At 45.5% G+C, this 22,096-nt stretch overlaps 1 protein-coding gene across 1 annotated transcript in view; it reads left to right on the top strand.

The window, feature by feature from the left end:
- Positions 1–22,096, top strand: part of LOC137426001 (receptor-type tyrosine-protein phosphatase gamma) — a 383,032-nt gene that overhangs the window by 324,651 nt on the left and 36,285 nt on the right. The window contains exon 12 of the mRNA XM_078776830.1: positions 12,709–12,785. Coding sequence (XP_078632956.1) covers positions 12,709–12,785 — 77 coding nt within the window. The remainder of the gene's footprint in view (positions 1–12,708; positions 12,786–22,096) is intronic.

Here is a 22,096-nt window from a genome sequence, read left to right as displayed (position 1 = left end):
TATTTTGATTCCTAAAATGAACTAACCTCACTATTTTTATTACTAATGAACTAACCTCACTATTTTGATTCCTAAAATGAACTAACATCTTTAATTTGATTACTAGATTGAACTAACCTCACTATTTTTATTACTAATGAACTAACCTCACTATTTTGATTCCTAAAATGAACTAACCTCACTATTTTTATTACTAATGAACTAACCTCACTATTTTGATTTCTAAAATGAACTAAGCTCTTTAATTTGATTACAAAATGAACTAACCTCACTATTTTGATTCCTAAAATGAACTAACCTCACTATTTTGATTCCTAAAATGAACTAACCTCACTATTTTGATTACTAAAATGAACTAACCTCACTATTTTGATAACTAAAATGAACTAACCTCACTATTTTGATAACTAAAATGAACTAACCTCACTATTTTGATTACTAAAATGAATGTACCTCACTATTTTCATTACTAAAATGAACTAACCTCACTATTTTGATTACTAATGAACTAACCTCACTATTTTGATTACTAAAATGAACTAACCTCACTATTTTTATTACTAAAATGAACTAACCTCAGTATTTTGATAACTAAAATGAACTAACCTCACTATTTTTATTACTAAAATGAACTAATCTCACTATTTTTATTACTAAAATGAACTAACCTCACTATTTTGATTACTAAAATGAATGTACCTCACTATTTTGATTACTAAAATGAACTAATCTCACTATTTTGATTACTAATGAACTAACCTCACTATTTTGATTACTAAAATGAACTAATCTCACTATTTTGAAAACTAAAATGAACTAACCTCACTATTTTTATTACAAAAATGAACTAATCTCACTATTTTTATTACTAAAATGAACTAATCTCACTATTTTGATTACTAAAACTAGGGCATGCCCGTACTATATCTATATCTAAAATTATATCCCCCCCCTCTATTTACATGAAATGGTTTGGTCCAAAGCGAACGGCTTGCGAGTACGGTGACAATCCCCCCCCTCGATTTACATGAAATGGTTTGGTCCATTCGCAAAGCCAAAGCGAACGGCAGTTACGAATCGCAGTTACGATGAATCGCAAAGTCGTTTTAATTAGTTTTAAAACATCGTTTAACGCCAACATAGTTTGCCAACGTGAAATAAATGAATACGCTCTCAAATGTGCCGTCCGAGGCAGAGTCTGTTCGCCACGTTCGGCACACGTGATAGCTCGCTGCTCTCTGATTGGTTGAATCGTTTTTGGACATAGCTCGGTAACTACTTGTCCGATTAATTTCAAACCTTGAAAAGGCACATCCTCGGGTCCCCAGCAATATACCTGGCAAGTTTAAAGTATATCGGACCGGTAGTTGTCGAGAAACAGCGGTCACAGACATACAAACATACAAACAAACATACACACAGAGATTAGTGGAATTATAGATAGACTAGGGCATGCCCGTACTATATATAAGCTAGGACGTGCCCGTACGTGGGTGCCCGTTCCTTGCCAAAAAAAAAAAAAAAAAAAAATTTGTGTAGGGGTGTGTGTGTGTAAACATCCTAGGGCGTGCCCGTACGTGGGTGCAAAAAAACATGCGTGCAAACAACAACAACAAAAAAAAACTTTGAAACCACGTGGCAGTAACGACCACAGAACCCCCCCCCCTCTATTTACATGAATGGTTTGGTCCATTCGCAACGACCACAGAACCCCCCCCTCTATTTACATGAAATGGTTTGGTCCAAAGCGAACGGCTTGCGGTGTTTGGTAAAGAAATCGCCATAGCTCGGTAACTACTTGTCCGATTAATTTCAAACCTTGAAAAGGCACATCCTCGGGTCCCCAGCAATATACCTGGCAAGTTTCAAGTATATCGGACCGGTAGTTGTCGAGAAACAGCGGTCACAGACAAACATACACACATACACACATACAAACACACATACACACATACACACAGAGATTAATGGAATTATAGATAGATGAACTAACCTCACTATTTTTATTACTAAAATGAACTAACCTCAGTATTTTGATAACTAAAATGAACTAATCTCACTATTTTGATTACTAATGAACTAACCTCACTATTTTGATTACTAAAATGAACTAACCTCACTATTTTGATTACTAAAATGAATGTACCTCACTATTTTGATTACTAAAATGAACTAACCTCACTATTTTGATTACTAATGAACTAACCTCACTATTTTGATTACTAAAATGAACTAACCTCACTTTTGAAAACTAAAATGAACTAACCTCACTATTTTTATTACAAAAATGAACTAATCTCACTATTTTTATTACTAAAATGAACTAACCTCACTATTTTGATTACTAAAATGAACTAACCTCACTATTTTGATTACTAAAATGAACTAACCTCACTATTTTTATTACTAAAATGAACTAACCTCAGTATTTTGATAACTAAAATGAACTAATCTCACTATTTTGATTACTAATGAACTAACCTCACTATTTTGATTACTAAAATGAACTAACCTCACTATTTTGATTACTAAAATGAATGTACCTCACTATTTTGATTACTAAAATGAACTAACCTCACTATTTTGATTACTAATGAACTAACCTCACTATTTTGATTACTAAAATGAACTAACCTCACTATTTTGAAAACTAAAATGAACTAACCTCACTATTTTTATTACAAAAATGAACTAATCTCACTATTTTTATTACTAAAATGAACTAACCTCACTATTTTGATTACTAAAATGAATGTACCTCACTATTTTGATTACTAAAACGAACTAACCTTGCTATTTTCATTACTAAAGTGAACTAATGTTCTCATTAATTTGTTTATGAAAGTTAGCCAAAATTAAAAAGGATATGGAAGGAACTTTGAGGCAGGAAGAGTCCATTTGACCCATCAAGCCTGTGCTACATTAACACCACATTAATTCAATCGAACAGTTTATCAGCTTCAATTCACTAAGGGTGGAGGTGTGGAAATGAGATCAGTGTGGCTCGTACAGACATCCATACTTCAATTAGCAAATAGGCTACACACACACACACACACACACACACACACACACACACACACACACGTGCACACACACATACATGTGCACGCACACACATGCACACACGTGCACACACACACATGCACACACACACACACATACACACACACACACACACAACCAACCAACTGGCCTCATAACATGCACTGTTAAAAACAACAACCATATGCACATATCTCCATTTCTCTTCCACACTCAGTCGCTACTCCTTTGGGGTTGAAAGAAACACCACATGCTCAACCACCACCTACACCATTCGAACAGTCCCCATAACTTCCTGCAAATCCAAAGTGAGCCTTTCAAGGCAGCCTCGGCCACTCTCTCAAACACATTCTGCTTCTTTCTGTCCCACACACTCCAAGTCGAGCAAGAAATGCATAAAATGAATTGCCAATATATCCTCGACACCCCACCTCAAATAGCTGACAAGAAACTCGCCAATCCTTCTCCCGACACTCCACTACCAGCTCACTGTACTTTCCTCTCTTCCTTTCATGCACCTCCTCCATGTTCTCTTCCCAAGGTACTGACAGTTCTCCCAAGATGTCCTGCCTTGTTGTACCTGACCAGATGGCGAGGTCAGGCTGCAACCTTGTCATGTAGATCTCCTCCGGGTATACCATTTTCGGCTTTAGGTCTGCCAACACCTGCAAATCACGAGCATTTGACAGACCTCTTGCCTTCGTCCTCCTCCTCCTCCTTCCTCTTACCACTTAGCCATTTTTAAAAAAACAACATCTCTCTCTCAGGGGCCTCCTCATTCTTCTCCACTCCCCTCTCTTTCTCAATCTCATCAACTCTTGTTGCACCATCTCCACTACCACTTCCAGCACTTGATCGTGCTGCCATCTGTATCTTCCTGCTGCCAATGCTACTGAGCATGCACCCAGTGCATACTGCATAATTCCCATACCTCCACACCAAGAGCAGCTCTCCTGAATCAACCCCCACATCCTAAAGTTTGCTGTTGATGAAAGCACATCATACGTTGCCCGCAACAAGAAACACAACAGTATTGGCTCCATCCTCCGAATCTCTTGTCACTTCAACGTCCTCACCTGCACACCTTCCCACCTATTCCTGATACACAGTCCATTCACTGGTGGAGATTCGTCGGGGGTTTGTGTAGCATACGCCCGTGCACTTGGGCCTTGCATCGGCCCACGTGGTCGGGAGTTTGCAGTCTGAGCAGCTGCCTGTTCGGTGAGCTGAGAAAGTTCTCCAAGTCATCCATTGTGAAGAGACATTCCATACCTTTCTCTCAGGTACTTTCCCAAGTATTTTCAGCTTCTTTTTGAAACTTTGTCAGCCATTTTAAAGAACAATCCATATCTTCCACACACGATATACTTCATGATGCCCTGAACACCACCGTTTCCTGTGGTTTGTTCGCATGGCCGCCGAGCATTCTGAGTGGAATACATCATTTAGAAAGTCCCATAGTACCTGCTAATCTGCTACCAACACGACTACAACCTTAAAGGGAGATCAAATACACCTCCCTTACACGATAACAAATATGATTTTGTTTTTTAAAGCACTGATCATATTCTGCATACGGAGTGTTTAATCCAAACCGAAGCCAAACACCAGAAAAAGAAATGTTCTCGGTGTTGCACTCATGAAAGTGAGATAACTTCTCACTAATTTGTTTACTAAAGTGAGCAAATCATTCAATCGCTGTAGATGGCTTCTTCAATCGCTGTAGATGGCTTCTTCAATCGATGTAGATGGCTTATTCAATCACTGAAGATGACTTCTTCAATAACTGTAGATGGCTTCTTCAATCGCCATAGATGGCTTCGTCAATTGCTGTAGATGGCTTACTGAATCGCCATAGATGGTTTTGTCAATCGCTATATATGTCTTCTTCAATCACTATAGATGGCCTCTTCAATCGCTGCAGACGGCTTCTTCAATCCCTGTAGATGGCTTATTGTCCCCCGTCGCACCGCGGAGCGAAAGAGGGACTATGGTTTTCCCCTCCGTCCATGTGTGCGTGCGTGCGTGCGTAAGCGAAGGACCGAATTCTAATTTGGTGTGTGGGTGCAACCCATGTCAAAATCCAAGATGGCCGACACCATGTATGTCTGACGCCATGTATGTCTGAACCTTGTGAGCGGAATATCTTGGAAAAACAACCATTCTGAGTATTGCGCTGCAATACATGTCCCCTACCGGCAGTCTGTCGTCCGGAAAACTGTTGGGGAAATTACCAAGGGTTATTTACCCACAGTTTCTGAATCATTCCCAATCGCTAATTACCTCAGGATGGGCTCACCTGTGATTCGCACTCGGGACTTCGATTTATCCACCTTGCAGACAGGTCAGCAGAAGCACGAGAAAATAAGTTGTTGATGAAGAACCTTTCGAGTCGCTAAATATCAGTAATTTATTATATTTTCCGGTTCACGATCAATGATCGATGTGTCCATAAATGTTGCTTGGCTTGGCTCCTCCCCTCCCGAAAGCACGCGCTGTGTCGCGCTTTTGACGTGCACAGACGAGGCTGAGGGCGCGCGGTGCGGCTTGAGGATAACTCTAGAATAAACAAGAGATATCCAATTTTTAAAAATATTTTCGTTTAATTAACGATATCTGCCAAACCACGTGCCCTATCGCAATATTCCAAAAGGTCATTTTAGTAGATTGACATGCTGAACAGATCTGTGAAGTTTCCCCTCGATTGGATCAAAAATGACGGAGGAGCTCGGTTTTAAAGGTTCATGCTTAAAAACGTCATAACTCTGAAACCATGTGACACATGACGTCATGCTCGTTGACTTTTTTGTTCGACATGGGCATGCGATTCTGCCTGCAAAGTTTGGCCTCGATCTGTTCAGCCGTTGCAGAGAAAAAGGGGTTTTCGTGTTTTCACGAAAAACAATATGGCGGCCGAACCACGTGACCTATGACGTCATAATTACCATTAAAATATTCTACAGACCGAGTCCCCCCTACGGTAAAAATTTGATCTCAATCGGTCCAATTATTGGAGAGAAAATCTTTTTTAAAGGAAATTAAAACATAAATGGCACTGAGTTAAGGATCATCAGAATTATCAGAATTCCCAAAGTTCAAAGTGCCATAACTTTGTCAAAAATGATCGAAACGTCTTGAAGTTCGAACTTGTCCTGTAACGTACCAGGAGGAAACCATGTGCCAAGTTTGAAATCATTAACGTTAAGCGTTTAGAAAGAAAGTCCGGAAAACTGTTCTTTGCGTGACGGACTGACGGACGGAGGGACGGAGTGCAAACCTGTCGTCCCCTCCGGTGTCCACAGGTCGGGGACTAATAAACAAACTGCTAACTTCTAATCTGGTGTGTGGGTGTATCTACGCATAAGGAAGAACGCTATTGAAAATTGGGTCGCCATGTCAAAATCCAAGATGGCCGCCACCATGTACGTCTGAACCTTGTGAGCGGAATATCTTGCAAAACAAGCATTCTGAGTATTGCCCTGCAATACATGTCCCCTACCGGCAGTCTGTCGTCCGGAAAACTGTTGGGGAAATTACCAAAGTTCAAAGTGCCATAACTTTGTCAAAAATGATCAAAACGTCGTGAAGTTGGAACTTGATCTGTAACTTATCATAAGGAAACCATGTACCAAGTTTGAAATCATTAGCATGAAGAGTTTAGAAAAAAAAAGTCCGGAAAACTGTTCTTTGCGTGACGGACGGATGGACGGACAGACTGACAGACGGAGGGACGGAGTGCAAACCTATAGTCCCCTCCGGTGTACACCGGTAGGGGACTAATAAGCGAAGTACCAACCTCTAATCTGGTGTGTGGGTGTATCTAGGCATAAGGAAGAACGCTATTGAAAATTGGGTCGCCACGTCAAAATCCAAGATGGCCACCACCATATATATGTCTGAACGTTGTGAGCGAAATATCTTGAATAACAAGCATTCTGAGTATTGCACTGCAATACATGTCCCCTACCGGCAGTCTGTCGTCCGGAAAACTGTTGGGGAAATTACCAAGGGTTATTCACCCACAGGTTCTGAATCGTTCCCAATCGCGAATTACCTCAGGACGGGCTCACCTGTGATTCGCACTCGGGACTTCGATTTATACACCTTGCAGACAGGTCAGCAGAAGCACGAGAAAATACGTTGTTGATAAAGAACCTTTCGAGTCACTAAATATCAGTAATTTATTATATTTTCCGGTTCACGATCAATGATCGATGTGCATAATTATAAATGTTGCTCGGCTTGGCTCCGCCCCTCCCGAAAGCGCGCACTGTGTCGCGCTTTTGACGTTCGCAAACGAGGCTGAGGGCGCCGGTGCGGCCTGAGGAGAACTCTAGAATAAACAAGAGATATCCAATTTTTTAATATATTTTTGTTTAATTAACGATATCTGCCAAACCACGTGCCCTATCACAAATTCCAAAAGGACATTTTAGTAGATTGACATGCTGAACAGATCTGTGAAGTTTCCCCTCGATTGGATCAAAAATGACGGAGGAGCTCGGTTTTAAAGGTTCAGGCTTAAAAACGTCATAACTCTGAAACCATGTGACACATGACGTCATGCTCGCTGACTTTTTTGTTCGACATGGGCATGCGATTCTGCCTGCAAAGTTTGGCCTCAGTCTGTTCAGCCGTTGCAGAGAAAAAGGGGTCTTCGTGTTTTTATGAAAAACAATATGGCGGCCGAACCACGTGACCCGTGACGTCATAATTACCAATAAAACATTCTTCAGACCGAATCCCTCATATGCTGAAAATTTGATCTCAATCGGTCCTATTATTGCAGAGAAAATCTTTTTTAAAGGAAATTAAAACTTAAAATGGCACTGAGTTAAGGATCATCAGAATTATCAGAATTCCCAAAGTTCAAAGTGCCATAACTTTGTCAAAAATGATCAAAACGTCATGCAGTTCGAACTTGATCTGTAACTTATCATGAGGAAACCATGTACCATGTATGAAATCATTAGCATTAAGCGTTTAGAAAAAAAGTCCGGAAAACTGTTCTTTGCGTGACGGACTGACGGACGGAGGGACGGCGTGCAAACCTATAGTTCCCTCCGGTGTACACCGGTAGGGGACTAATAAACGAACTACTAACTTCTAATCTGGTGTGTGGGTGTATCTACGCATAAGGGAGAACGCTATTGAAAATTGGGTCGCCACGTCAAAATCCAAGATGGCCGCCTTGCGTCTTCCACTTTGTCAACTCACATCACTTCACCGACGGGGGACCTAGGCGTAACGCTTGTTCAATCACTGAAGATGGCTTCTTCAACAAGCATTCTGAGTATTGCGCTGCAATACATGTCCCCTACCAAAGTTCAAAGTGCCATAACTTTGTCAAAAATGATCGAATATGCAAATTTATGCACGGCTGATGCTGGTTTTCAAACTTGATCTGAGGTATGCTGAGACACATGTGTGTCACGCCTCGCCTCATTGATAAGCCCGCAAGGTCACTCCATGGAGTGGCCTGCACGTATTGCACTGTGTGAATTATATAAATTATTACCAACTCACGGTCTGAGGTACTAGCGATTCAAGAGATATCCATTTTTAAAATATTTTCGTTTAACGATATCTGCCAAACCACGTGCCCTATCGCAAATTCCAAAAAGGACATTTTAGTAGACTGACATGCTGAACAGATTTGTGAAGTTTCCCCTCGATTGGATCAAAAATGAGGGAGGGGCTCGGTTTTAAAGGTTTATGCTTAAAAACGTCATAACTCTGAAACCATCAGTAATTTATTATATTTTTCGGTTCACGATCAATTATAATCGATGTGTATATATATGTTGCTCGGCTTGGCTCCGCCCCTCCGGAAAGCGCGCGCTGTGTCGCGCTGTTGACGTTCGCGAGACGAGACTGAGAACGTGCAGTGCGGCTTGAGGAGAACTTGAAAATAAACAAGAGATATCCATTTTTTTAAATATTTTCGTTTAATTAACGATATCTGCCAAACCACGTGCCCTATCGCAAATTGCAAAAGGACATTTTCGTGCTGAACAGATCTGTGAAGCTTCCCCTCGATTGGATCAAAAATGAGGGAGGAGCTCGGTTTTAAAGGTTCATGCTTAAAAACGTCATAACTCTGAAACCATGTGACGCATGACGTCATGCTCGTTGACTTTTTGTTCGTCATGGGTATGCGATTCTGCCTGCAAAGTTTGGCCTCAATCTGTTCAGCCGTTGCAGAGAAAAAGGGGTTTTCGTGTTTTCACGAAAAACAATATGGCGGCTGAACCACGTGACCTGTGACGTCATAATTACCATTAAAATATTCTACACACCGAGTCCATCATATGGTAAAAATTTCATCTCAATCGGTCCTATTATTGCAGAGGAATTGGTTTTTAAAGGAAATTAAAACTTAAAATGGCACTGAGTTAAGGATTATCAGAATTCCCAAAGTTCAAAGTGCCATAACTTTGTTAAAAATGATCGAAACGTCGTGAAGTTCGAACTTGACCTGTAACTTATCATGAGGAAACCATGTGCCATGTTTGAAATCATTAGCGTTAAGCGTTTAGAAAAAAAGTCCGGACTGACTGACGGAGGGACGGCGTGCATACCTATAGTCCCCTCCGGTGTACACCGGTAGGGGACTAATAACTGTAGATGGCTTTTTTAATCACTGGAGATAGCTTCTTCAAACGCTGTAGATGGCTTCGTCAATCGCTGTAGATGGCTTTGTCAATCGCTATAGATGGCTTCTTCAATCACTGCAGATGGCTTCGTCAACCGCTGTGGATGGTTTTGTCAATCACTGCGGATGGCTTCTTCAATCGCTATAAATGGTTTTGTCAATCGCTGTAGATGGCTTCCTCAATCGCTATAGATGGTTTTGTCAATCGCTGTAGATGGCTTCCTCAATCGCTATAGATGGTTTTGTCAATTGTTGTAGATGGCTTCCTCAATCACTATAGATGGCTTCTTCAATCACTGTATACTTGCAGGCATATGGTGCGACAAATATTCCTGTTAAACATTTGACGACTAGGGAGAGACGGACATTGACTCAAGAACAAAAACTGATCTTGTAAGTTATGCCTCCTGTTTTCCATTTCTTTTCGTTCATTCATTCATTGTGTCTGTTCTTTTCTTGCTTAAAACACTGTGAGGGTGGAGGGTGCTCACTGGTGCTGTCATTCTCAGTGTAATATGATACAAAAAATAGCACGTCCTTTTGTCCATTGAGGTATCCCACAGCAGTGGCCTTCAGGAAAGTCTGGAGCAATCACTTGCTGTGTGTCTCCTTATTCAAATCCCACATTCAGTGGAACAAGATCTGAATCGCCAATTATGGGCCAGGTGAGGGTTGAATGCCTTACCACGTGTGCGAGCTAAACCGCCTGTGGCTAAGCACATCTAGGAGATCTTTATTGTTGGCTTAAAACGGCGTCATTTTTCATATAATCCAGTGGGAGGGTTTTTGTGCTTTTGTTGCAGGAACGTCATTTTTCTTGTTTGATTTACTGGCGTATTTCAGACCCCAGCTTTGGGCTGCTGCTGTCACCAAGTTATTACCCTGTGCTCGCGAAGCGAAAAACAGGGCTAGGCATTCAGTTACGTACGTGTGCCGTACGTGCGTGTCTGCATTTTAAAATTTCATTTTCTCGGCAACCGTTGGTCCGATTGACATTAAATTTACCGTAGGAGCGCCTCTGCCTGTCGATTTTTTTGCTGATAATTGTGATATCATAGGTCATGTGGTATGGACGCCATCTTGGAAAAACGTTACACGATATCTCCCAACCGTTTAATGGAAAAAATTGAAACATTGCTCATTGTCAAGTACACCCCATGGGGAATATGATATGCTAATGATGATGTCATCGCTGCCTTCATAATGACGTCATAATTCGACAAGTACAATGCTTGATCTGATCAGTGGGAAAAAAAATAATTCCTCTGCAACTGTTAGTTCGATGAACACTAAATTTTCAGATTATGTGCAGCTCCTCTTGTATAATTTTTTTATGGATAACTATAATGTCATAGGTCACGTGGTATAGGCGCCATCTTGGAAAAACCGAAAATTGTTGCACCTCTATATCTCCAAAACTGCTGCATGGAAAAAATTGAAACATGGCTCATTGTAAAGAACTCCATATGGGGAATAGGTGTTGTTAACGATGACGTCATTAGTGCCATAATTATGACGTCATCATTCGACAGGGACAACGCTTAGTCTGCTCAGTTTGAAATGTATTGAGCGTGATCTATGCAACAATTATATTAGAGAGTATAAATTTATGATGTCATCGCTCACGTGGTCTGGCAGCCATATTGGATCAAAAAAATTTCTTTTTTTCAAAAACGGAAGAATTGGCTCGCAACAAGTTGACTGCGCAGGGTAAGTATTATCTATGAACACCATCTAGTTTGTATGGCAAGGCTGCACATTACACACAAGTGACGGGATGGGCAAATGAATGTAGAAACGGAAGTCAGGGCGATATGCAGGAGAGATGTGGTTGAAGTGCTTGGGGTTGTGGGGTGGAATGGGAGAGTGTGCGACAGTCTGGGTCTGTTTGCCTTGTAAGTGGTCGATATGCTGGGCAAGCGTATGGGGTGCTTCGGTGCATCGATCCACCGTGGAGATTACAGGAGTCTACATAACACTTATTAATGGCATTGCATGCAGACAATGCCTCCAAATCCTTCCCGTTTCACTGAGTGACTCCAACAGCTTAAGCTGCAAGTTTGTGCTACATTGTGTGAACAGGGAATTCAACAAAGAACGCCAGAGGCAGGTTCAAATCCAGTACATTGGTGCTGGACGCAAGACGGATGGATCTTCGTGGGAGTTGCTTTAATTCCCCCTTGATCTAGCCCCACTAGGGCACTTTCTTGTGTTTTATAGCTCTTCTGAGACTACTAAAGCCACAGCTGGCAAAACCAACATGTACTGTGCATTATCACCAGTCCTGAATTGGCCAGCTTTGGGACCTGACGTGGTGTCTGTACATTGTTACCTCCACAACCGAAGGTGGAAGGAAGTCATGTTTTCACCCCTGTTTTCTATCTGCTTGTTTATCTGTGAGCAGGATATCTCAAAAAGTTATGGTTGGATTTGGACGAAACATGGTGGGCGTGTTGGATGTGTGACAAGGACGAATCGATTAGATTTTTCTGAAGACCCGGATACGAGAGTATTTTAATTTTTTCATGTGGTTCTTCACCATTGAGAAATTCGACCAAAAACGAAATATAGTACGATATTTTAAAACTTTGTTTTAGATGACTTGGTGGACAGGTTGATGGATTTCGACAAAACTTGGTGGACAGTTTGGGTGTGTGACAAGAACAAATTGCTTCAGTTTTGGTGAAGATTTTGATCCGGATCCGGCTTGTCAGTGGATACAAAACGTAAACTGTTCAGCCTGCCTGAAGTATGCACTCTACCTTCCTTTGTTTATACATTACCCAATTACTACCACATCTGCCCGTTGTTCTTCTGAAAGTTGATCATTGTAATTGTAACCAAATGTCTTCATGACGATTTTGGGTACTGCATGAGCTGAACATATTCTCAAGATTTGTTCCTTTTCTCTACCTCCCTCTGTCCTCCTCTCTCTCGCTCTTTATCTCGTCCTCTCTCTTTCTCCTCCTACCTCCTTTCCCCACTCCCCTTCTCTCTCCCTCACACAGCTGAGCAATGGCGTGTTTGCCTGTCTACGAGGTCTGGTGTCGAAGGCTCTGACTACATCAACGCATCGTTCATTCCGGTAAGGCCATTAACTAACTTTTACTTTGGTTATCATTCTGTTTAGATGTTAAATTATGGTAAATTTCTTAAAACACTTAGTATAGATGTATTTAAGGATATTTTTGCAACTGACTGTGCATGCTCCTCTCACATTTTTTTTGTATGATCCAAGTGATTACTGGGGATTTGAATATTATTTGTAATAGTGATATCAGGGATCTTGTGAAAATGAGAGCCAAATATAGGGAACCAGTACTAAGCCATGATGTTGTATTTGATAATCCATTGTTGATTCTGCTTCTGATTTTGTTCATAAAATGTGTAAAAAGTTTGGGTTATCGTAAATGTTTTTCCGACATGGTATGATAGGATTGTGGAAATTTTGGACAAAAGGATTAAGTTCTTTAATAGTTGAGGCTTGTTTTCCCATTCTTGGCCAAAACAATTATTGAGTAATCTTAATGTTCATAAGGATATTCAGGATCTGCATGAGAAGTATATTATAGCTCCTGCAGATGAAGCAGCTAATAATTTTGTGGTGGTTTGTAAAAAGTTTTACGTAGAGGTTTTATTAATGGAGATAGTATTGATAGAGTTACTTTAATGGTATAGGAAATAGCATGTATGTTCCTTGTCAAAATCCTTTCCAAGACATTATTTCTGAGCATCAGGAAGTTTTGAGTAATAATTTTACCTTTACATGTAAAGAGATAAATTTATGTATTCCCCGCTTTTTCTGGATCCGTGAGGTTCATAAGACCCCCATATAAGTTTAGGTTTATAGCAGAAGCTAGGCAATGTACTTTGAAACAGTTGTCAGTTATTGTTAATTCAGGGTTATGGGTGGTTCGGGTGCAATTTAGGAAATATTGTTTTGCATTTAATAGAATTCTAGTATTAATACTTTCTGGAGTATTAGTTCCACTTTAGAGTTCTTAGATAGGATTATATTCCTCAATATTAAACCTGTTGATGTTTTTGATTTTTCTACTTTGTATACAAATTTGGATTTGTCACTGATTAATGATGCACTCTTAAGTGTTATTTGCCCCCGTTGGACTTAGTCCGAAACGGGGGCTTATGGATTGGGTCTCGACCGTCTGTTTGTGAGTGCGTGCGTCCACAGCCATATCTCGGAAATGTATGGACCGATTTTGTTCATACTTGGCAAAAAGTCAATACATGACAGTATACATATGCCCATCATTTGTTTCGTTAGCGATCAAAGATGGCCGACTGGCTTCCATTTTAGTTGTAAAAAACCCGATGTTGAACACGCCCTCAACCATTTCTCGGACATGCATTTACCAATCTTGTTCAAACTTGACACACAGATAATGAATGATGGCTTACATATGCAAGTGATTTTCTTTCGAGATCAGATCCAATATGGCCGACTGCCAGCCATTTTGTTACTTAAATGTGCCCCCAACCACTTAAATGTGTTTGTTACTTAAATGTGTAAAACCATGCTGGCTACGACATTTTATGTCTTTTTCTTCTTGTTGATAAAGTTTTTAGCTCTTGAAATAAAGTTTTATGTGTCAAGTTTGATAAGTCTTTCTTTTCTAAGAAAGAGTGTATGGGTTTTAATTGTTTTGACAAACAAAAATTTAAAGATGCTCTTGGTTTTATTTTGTTCAACACTTTTGTATATTTTTGTGGGAAAATATTTCAACAAATAAAAGGTTGTAGCGGCTGCCGCTGAGTTTTCACAATCGCCTTGCACCTATCAAGGACGCGGAGCGATCACCATGCCGGGCTCGTCCAGGACGCCCAGGCCCGCGCTCAACTTGCCAGGCCGCAGCCAGGACGCTGGGCCACGCCCCCTGGCGCCGGGCCTGGGCAAACCCCCTGGCGGAATAGATATATATTGCTGACTGATAAACGGTTTTTCAGAGTGCCTGAGTGTTTGATTTCATTAAAGCAACTCAGATGAATTCTAGCTTTTTGTCGCGTCCATTCTTCCGATCGACGTGGGAGCCCCGGCTCCTTCATTGGTGACCTATCGACATGGACACGGCAGTCGCCCTTAAACTGCCTACCTTCTGGGAGGCTCACGCGGCGGTTTGGTTCGCACAGGCGGAGTCCCTGTTCGCCCTGCGAGGCATCACGGCCGACGACACCCGCTTCCACCATGTGGTAGCTGCGCTCGGGTCGGTTACCGCGGCCCGCGCCCTGAGCCTCCTCGAAAGCCCGCCAGCCGCTGACAAATACGGCGCGATTAAGAAGCTGCTCCTCGATGCTTTCGCCCTCCCATCGGCGGAACGCGCACGGCGCCTGCTCGATCTGCCTGAGCTCGGCGACACGCGCCCTTCCGAGCGCATGGACTACATGCTTTCACTGCTCGGCGAGCACTCTCCGGCATTCCTGTTCCGGGAGCTGTTCTTCCGTCAGCTGCCTAACCCGGTACGCCTCGCCCTGGCAAGCACGACGATCACAGATCCCCGGGCCCTTGCCAGAGAAGCCGACAAGATCTCCGCCGCAGGACAGCGCATCGTAGCGGCGACATGGGACCCACCGCCGTCCGACGCAACACCCAGGGCGCCCGAGCACCCGGCACGGTCGACGGCCGAACTGCCGACGCCATTGGCGGCCGCTCTACCGAGCCGACCACCTCCGGCACGACGACCGAGGCCTCCACCTGACCAAGCGTGGTGTTACTATCATGCCAGGTTCGGACAGAAGGCCCGGACATGCCGACCCCCGTGCACCTTCGGCAGGCCGGGAAACGGCCGGGCCGGCGTTCATTACCAGCCATGAGCGCCGGCCACACGGGCAACTTACTGTTCATCACGGATAAAGCGTCCGGACGGCGCTTCCTGTGCGACACCGGCGCCCAACTGAGCGTCATACCCGCCTCTGACCAGGACAGGCAATCCGCGGTTTGCGGCCCCTCCTTAGTTGCGGCCAACGGATCGACTATCCGCACCTTCGGCCCGTGCAACGTCACCCTCTGCTTCGGCGGCCAACGCTTTGCTTGGACGTTTGTAACCGCCAACGTGCCCGTGGCTCTGCTAGGCGCCGACTTCCTCTGCGCACACGGACTGCTGGTGGACGTCCAACGGCGTCGTTTAATCAACGCTGAAACCTTCAGCTCCCTGGTATGCACATTGAGCAGCTCCGCGCCGACCGAGCTGGCATGCGCCGTCCCGGCGGCGAACGAGTTTGCTCGCCTGCTCACGGAGTTCCCGGCCCTCACGCGGCCGACGTTTTCGGCCGTCGCAGTACGGCATGGGATCGAGCACCACATACCAACCACGGGCCCGCCGGTTTACGCCAGGGCCCGCCGCCTCGACCCAGCCAAGCTCGCCGTAGCGAAGGCCGAATTCGACGCGTTGGAGCACCTCGGCATCGTGCGGCGCTCCGATAGCGCGTGGGCCTCGCCACTGCACATCGTGCCAAAGCCGGGGGGTGGATGGCGCCCGTGTGGCGACTACCGCCGTCTCAATGACGCTACCACCCCCGACAGGTACCCGATCCCGCATATCCAAGACTTCTCCGCCCGTCTGGCGGGACGGGTCATTTTTTCGAAAATTGACCTCATACGGGGATATCACCAGGTACCTGTCAGGGCGGCCGACGTCCCTAAAACGGCAGTCATCACGCCGTTCGGCTTATTCGAATTCTTGCGGATGCCGTTTGGTCTCAAGAACGCGGCTCAGGCGTTCCAGCGCTTGATGGACGGCGTGCTGCGTGACCTGCCGTTCCTTTTCGTTTACCTGGACGACATCCTCGTCGCCAGCACGTCCCGGGCCGAGCACCTCCTCCACCTCCGGACGCTGTTCGAGCGCCTCAGCGAGCACGGCCTCATCGTCAACCCGGCCAAATGCCACTTCGGCACGACGGCCGTTGATTTTTTGGGCCATCACATCACCAAGAACGGGGCCGTGCCGCTGCCAACCAAGGTCGAGGCCATCACCACGTTCCCGCGTCCCCGCACCATAAAGGCCCTGCAGGAATTCCTGGGAATGGTGAATTTTTATCACCGCTTCGTGCCCCGCGCAGCTCAGCTCATGCGGCCCCTCTACGAAGCCCTCCGGGGCATGCCGGCCAAGCACGACATCGCCTGGTCCGCAGCAATGGATGCGGCCTGCCAAGGCTCAAAGCGGGCCCTCGCCGACGCAACACTGCTCGCTCACCCGGTGCTCAACGCTCCCATCGCCCTCACCACGGATGCCTCCGACTACGCGGTGGGCGCCGTACATGAGCAATGGGTGAACGGGGTTTGGCAGCCACTCGCTTTTTTCAGCCGGCAGCTCCGGCCGAACGAGCTCAAATACAGCACGTTTGACCGGGAGCTCCTCGGTCTACACCTGGCCGTCCGCCATTTCCGCCACCTCCTGGAGGGCCGACCTTTCACGGCGTTCGTCGACCACAAGCCGTTGGTTTACGCCATGGCCAAGGTCACGGAGCCATGGTCGGCCCGCCAACAGCGCCACCTCTCCGCCGTGTCGGAGTTTACCACGGACATCCGGCACGTCGCCGGCAAAAACAACGCCGTGGCCGACTGTCTTTCCCGGGCCAGCGCGAACGCGGTCCACCTGGGCGTGGATTTTGCGCTTATGGCGGCGGACCAAACCACCGACACCACGGTGCAAGCCCTCCGGGCGGCGGACACGGGCCTCCGCCTGGCCGACATCCCCTGCGCGGACACTGTCCTGCTCTGCGACGTCTCCCAAGGCCAGCCTCGCCCCATCGTGCCCGTCGCCTGGCAACGCCGCATCTTCGCCTCCCTCCACGGCCTTTCCCACCCGGGCCGGAAAGCTTCCCAGAAGCTGGTGTCGGCGCGTTTCGTCTGGCACGGCCTTCGTCGGGACGTCCGCGATTGGACCAGCGCCTGCACGGCCTGCCAACGGGCCAAGGTCCACCGACACACCCAGGCCCCGCTGGCACCTTTCACCGTGCCCGAACGACGTTTCGACCACGTCAACGTGGATCTGGTGGGCCCCCTCCCCCCGTCACGGGGGTTCACACACCTGCTCACCATGGTGGACAGGACCACCAGGTGGCCGGAGGCCGTTCCCCTCGTCTCCACCACCACCGCCGACGTGGCGCAGGCTTTCATCGCCACCTGGGTCGCCCGCTTCGGCGCACCGGCGGACATCTCGTCAGACCGCGGTCCACAGTTCACCTCCGAGCTGTGGGGCGCGGTCGCCCGCAACCTGGGGATCAAGCTCCACCGTACTACGGCCTACCACCCCCAAGCAAACGGGTTGTGCGAGCGATTCCACCGCTCCATGAAGGCCGCGCTCATGGCCGGCCTTCAAGACGTCGGGTGGGCCGACCGGCTGCCGTGGGTCCTTTTGGGCCTTCGCACGGCCCCCAAGGAGGACCTCCAGGCATCCACCGCCGAGCTTGTCTATGGCCAGGTGCTACGCGTCCCGGGCGAATTTGTGCCCGACGCTACCAGTCCCTGGTCCGCAGCTCACCAGCGCTCGGACCTCCAGGAGGCCGCCCGACGGTTTGCCCCCGTGCCAACATCCCACCACGGTGACCCCCAGTCCTACGTCCCCCCAGCACTCCGCACAGCGGAGTATGTTTTTGTGCGTCACGACGCACATCGGTGGCCACTCCAGCCGCCGTACGACGGGCCCTTCCGGGTGCTGCGACGGGACGACAAGTCGTTCGTCATCGACATCGGCGGCAGGTCGGACCGGATTGCTGTGGACCGCCTCAAGCCGGCGCACGTGGACGTCGACCACCCACCACGGGTGGCCCTTCCGCCGCGGCGAGGCCGTCCCCCGTCCACGGTGCCCCCCACTCGACCGCCCACCACCTCACCGGACCCCCTCCCACGACCCGCCAGGGGTCGCTTCGGCCGGGTCATCAGGACCCCCCTCAAATTGACCCTGCCGGTGCAAGTCGATTCTGGGGGGACGTGTGTAGCGGCTGCCGCTGAGTTTTCACAATCGCCTTGCACCTATCAAGGACGCGGAGCGATCACCATGCCGGGCTCGTCCAGGACGCCCAGGCCCGCGCTCAACTTGCCAGGCCGCAGCCAGGACGCTGGGCCACGCCCCCTGGCGCCGGGCCTGGGCAAACCCCCTGGCGGAATAGATATATATTGCTGACTGATAAACGGTTTTTCAGAGTGCCTGAGTGTTTGATTTCATTAAAGCAACTCAGATGAATTCTAGCTTTTTGTCGCGTCCATTCTTCCGATCGACGTGGGAGCCCCGGCTCCTTCAAGGTATTCCAATGGAAGGGAACTATAGTCCACTATTAGCAGACATTTTTCTTATTTATTGTGAGTTAGTGTAGAAGTTGATGAAGGAGAAGAAGTTAGGCTTAGCCAAATTGTTATCTTCTACATGTTGTTATATTGATGATATTTGTGTGATTAATTGCATGATTTTTTATATAATAGGCTGATTCATGGGATTTAACCAGAAAGCAGATAAGAGTAGTAATTACCTCTGCCACCGAAGGTCGATGGAGGTTATGTTTTCACCCCGGTTTGTTTGTGTGTCTGTCTGTCTGTGAACAAGATATCTCACATAGTTGTGGACGGATTCAGACGAAATTTGGAAGAGATGTAGCATATGTGACAAGGACGAAATGATTCGATTTTGGTGAAGATCAGGATTCGGATCCGACTAGTAGAATTTTTTAAGTGATTCTTCACCATTGGGAGATGGGGCCAAAACCGACATATAGCAGGATATATCAAAAAGTTATGGATGGATTTGGACAAACCTTGGTGGACTGGTTGGGTGTGTGACAAGGAAGAATCGATTCGATTTTGTTCAAGATCTGAATATTGATTCGGATGTGAGGATTATTTAATTTTTAAGTGATTCTTCCCCATTGAGATATGGTGTGCAAAGCGGTATATAACATGATATTTATAAAAGTTATGGATGAGTTATGAATAAACTTGGTGGATGAGTTGGATAGGTGACAAGAAGAAGCCGATTCGATTTTGGTTCAGGTCCGTATCCAGATCCGGCCTATCAGTGGGATACAAAACAAACTGTTCAGCCTGGTGGAGGTATGCTCTCTACTGAGTGCCGTTCTAGTTATCATAGAGTTGTGGCATATCTGAATATATTAGTTAAAGTTGGAAATAATTGTTTTAGTACAAATGTGTATCACATAAAGTTGACTATTTTAGCTTTCCTGGTGTCTTGTTTACTTTTCCGTCTAATAATGTACCAGTTAAAACAGGTTGCAATGTGTTTTCATCTCAGCTTATTAGATTTACTATAATTTGCTCTGTAAAGGATGATTTTGTGGTTCGTGCGAAGAAGTATTCTATTATGGTGGAGAGGGGATATTGTGCTAATAGTTTGATGAAGTCATGTGAGAATGTGTTTAGACGTCATTGTAATCTCTTGTTTAAGTTTGGTTGGTTTTCATGTTAACAGGTTCCTGTAGCATTTGAAGTTGTGTGAAAGGATTAAGATAAAGAAGTAATTGGGATTTGTTTTTGGTTGGCGGTGTTGTTATTGTTGATTTTTGGTGCTTTTTATGGTTAATTAATTGTCATTAGTGTTTACCAGAAGGGGAACTTCATTATAAATAGAGGGCCTTTGTATTGATTTGTGTGCTGGTGAATTGCTGTGTACATTCTGTAGTGGTAAGGTAAGAAGCGGTAAGGTAAGGTAAGAAGCGGTAAGGTATTTCTGGAGTGTGTGTGTGTGTTTGTGTGCGCGCTTTCTGGTTGTATGTATGATTTATTTGTTTATGTTTATTTTTGTGCTCCATCTCTCCTTTCTTTCCTTCTTTTTATTTGTCTATGGAGGGGTGAATCTTGCAAATAGGTTTTGTAGGGTTCACCTGACTTTGCCTGAATGGGGTTGTTGGGAGAGGAGAAGCAGTCGAAACCCAAATCCTATCCAGGTTCCTTCTAATGACTCCATCTTTGTCTTTTTGAGACCCTCCTGACACTCCAGTGCTGCATTTGGTTAGTTATTGTCCCCCGTCGCACAGCGGAGCGAAAGGGGGACTATGGTTTTCCCCTCCGTCCGTGTGTCCGTCCGTCCGTCCGTGCGTGCGTGTGTGCATGCGTCTTTGCGTGCGTGTGGGCGTGCGTGCGTGTGTGCGTAAGCGAAGGACCGCATTCGAATTTGGTCTGTGGGTGCAACCCACGTCAAAATCCAAGATGGCCGCCGCCATGTATGTCTGATGCCATGTATGTCTGAACCTTGTGAGATGAATATCTTGAAAAATAAGCGAAGTACCAACTTCTAATCTGGTGTGTGGGTGTATCTCGGCATAAGGAAGAAGGCTATTGAAAATTGGGTCGCCACGTCAAAATCCAAGATGGCCGCCACCATATATATGTCTGAAACTTGTGACCGAAATATCTCGAAAAATAAGCGAAGTACCAACTTCTAATCTGGTGTGTGGCTGTATCGAGGCACAAGGAAGAACGCTGTTTAAAATTGGGTCGCCACGTCAAAATCCAAGATGGCCGCCGCCATGTATGTCTGAACCTTGTGAGATGAATATCTTGAAAAATAAGCGAAGTACCAACTTCTAATCTGGTGTGTGGGTGTATCTCGGCATAAGGAAGAAGGCTATTGAAAATTGGGTCGCCACGTCAAAATCCAAGATGGCCGCCACCATATATATGTCTGAAACTTGTGACCGAAATATCTCGAAAAATAAGCGAAGTACCAACTTCTAATCTGGTGTGTGGCTGTATCGAGGCACAAGGAAGAACGCTGTTTAAAATTGGGTCGCCACGTCAAAATCCAAGATGGCCGCCGCCATGTATGTCTGAACCTTGTGAGATGAATATCTTGAAAAATAAGCGAAGTACCAACTTCTAATTTGGTGTGTGGGTGTATCTCGGCATAAGGAAGAACGCTATTGAAAATTGGGGCGCCACATCAAAATCCAAGATGGCCGCCACCATATATATGTCTGAACCTTGTGAGTGAAATATCTTGAAAAATAAGCGAAGTACCAACTTCTAATCTGGTGTGTGGGTGTATCTAGGCAAAAGCAAGAACGCTGTTTAAAATTGGTTCGCCACGTCAAAATCCAAGATGGCCGCCGCCATGTATGTCTGAACCTGTGCGATGAATATCTTGAAAAATAAGCGAAGTACCAACTTCTAATTTGGTGTGTGGGTGTATCTCGGCATAAGGAAGACCGCTATTGCAAATTGGGTCGCCACGTCAAACTCCAAGATGGCCGCCACCACATATATGTCTGAACCTTGTGAGTGAAATATCTTGGAAAATAAACAAAGTACCAACTTCTAATCTTGGTGTTTGGGTGTATCTAGGCACAAGGAAGAACGCTATTGAAAATTGGTTCGCCACGTCAAAATCCAAGATGGCCGCCGCCATGTATGTCTTAACCTTGTGAGCGGAA

The sequence above is a fragment of the Myxine glutinosa genome, chromosome 4 (assembly GCF_964187855.1).
Source record: "Myxine glutinosa chromosome 4, kmMyxGlut1.1, whole genome shotgun sequence".
NCBI classification, from domain to species: domain Eukaryota; kingdom Metazoa; phylum Chordata; class Myxini; order Myxiniformes; family Myxinidae; genus Myxine; species Myxine glutinosa.
This window is presented reverse-complemented; position numbering and strand designations above follow the sequence as displayed.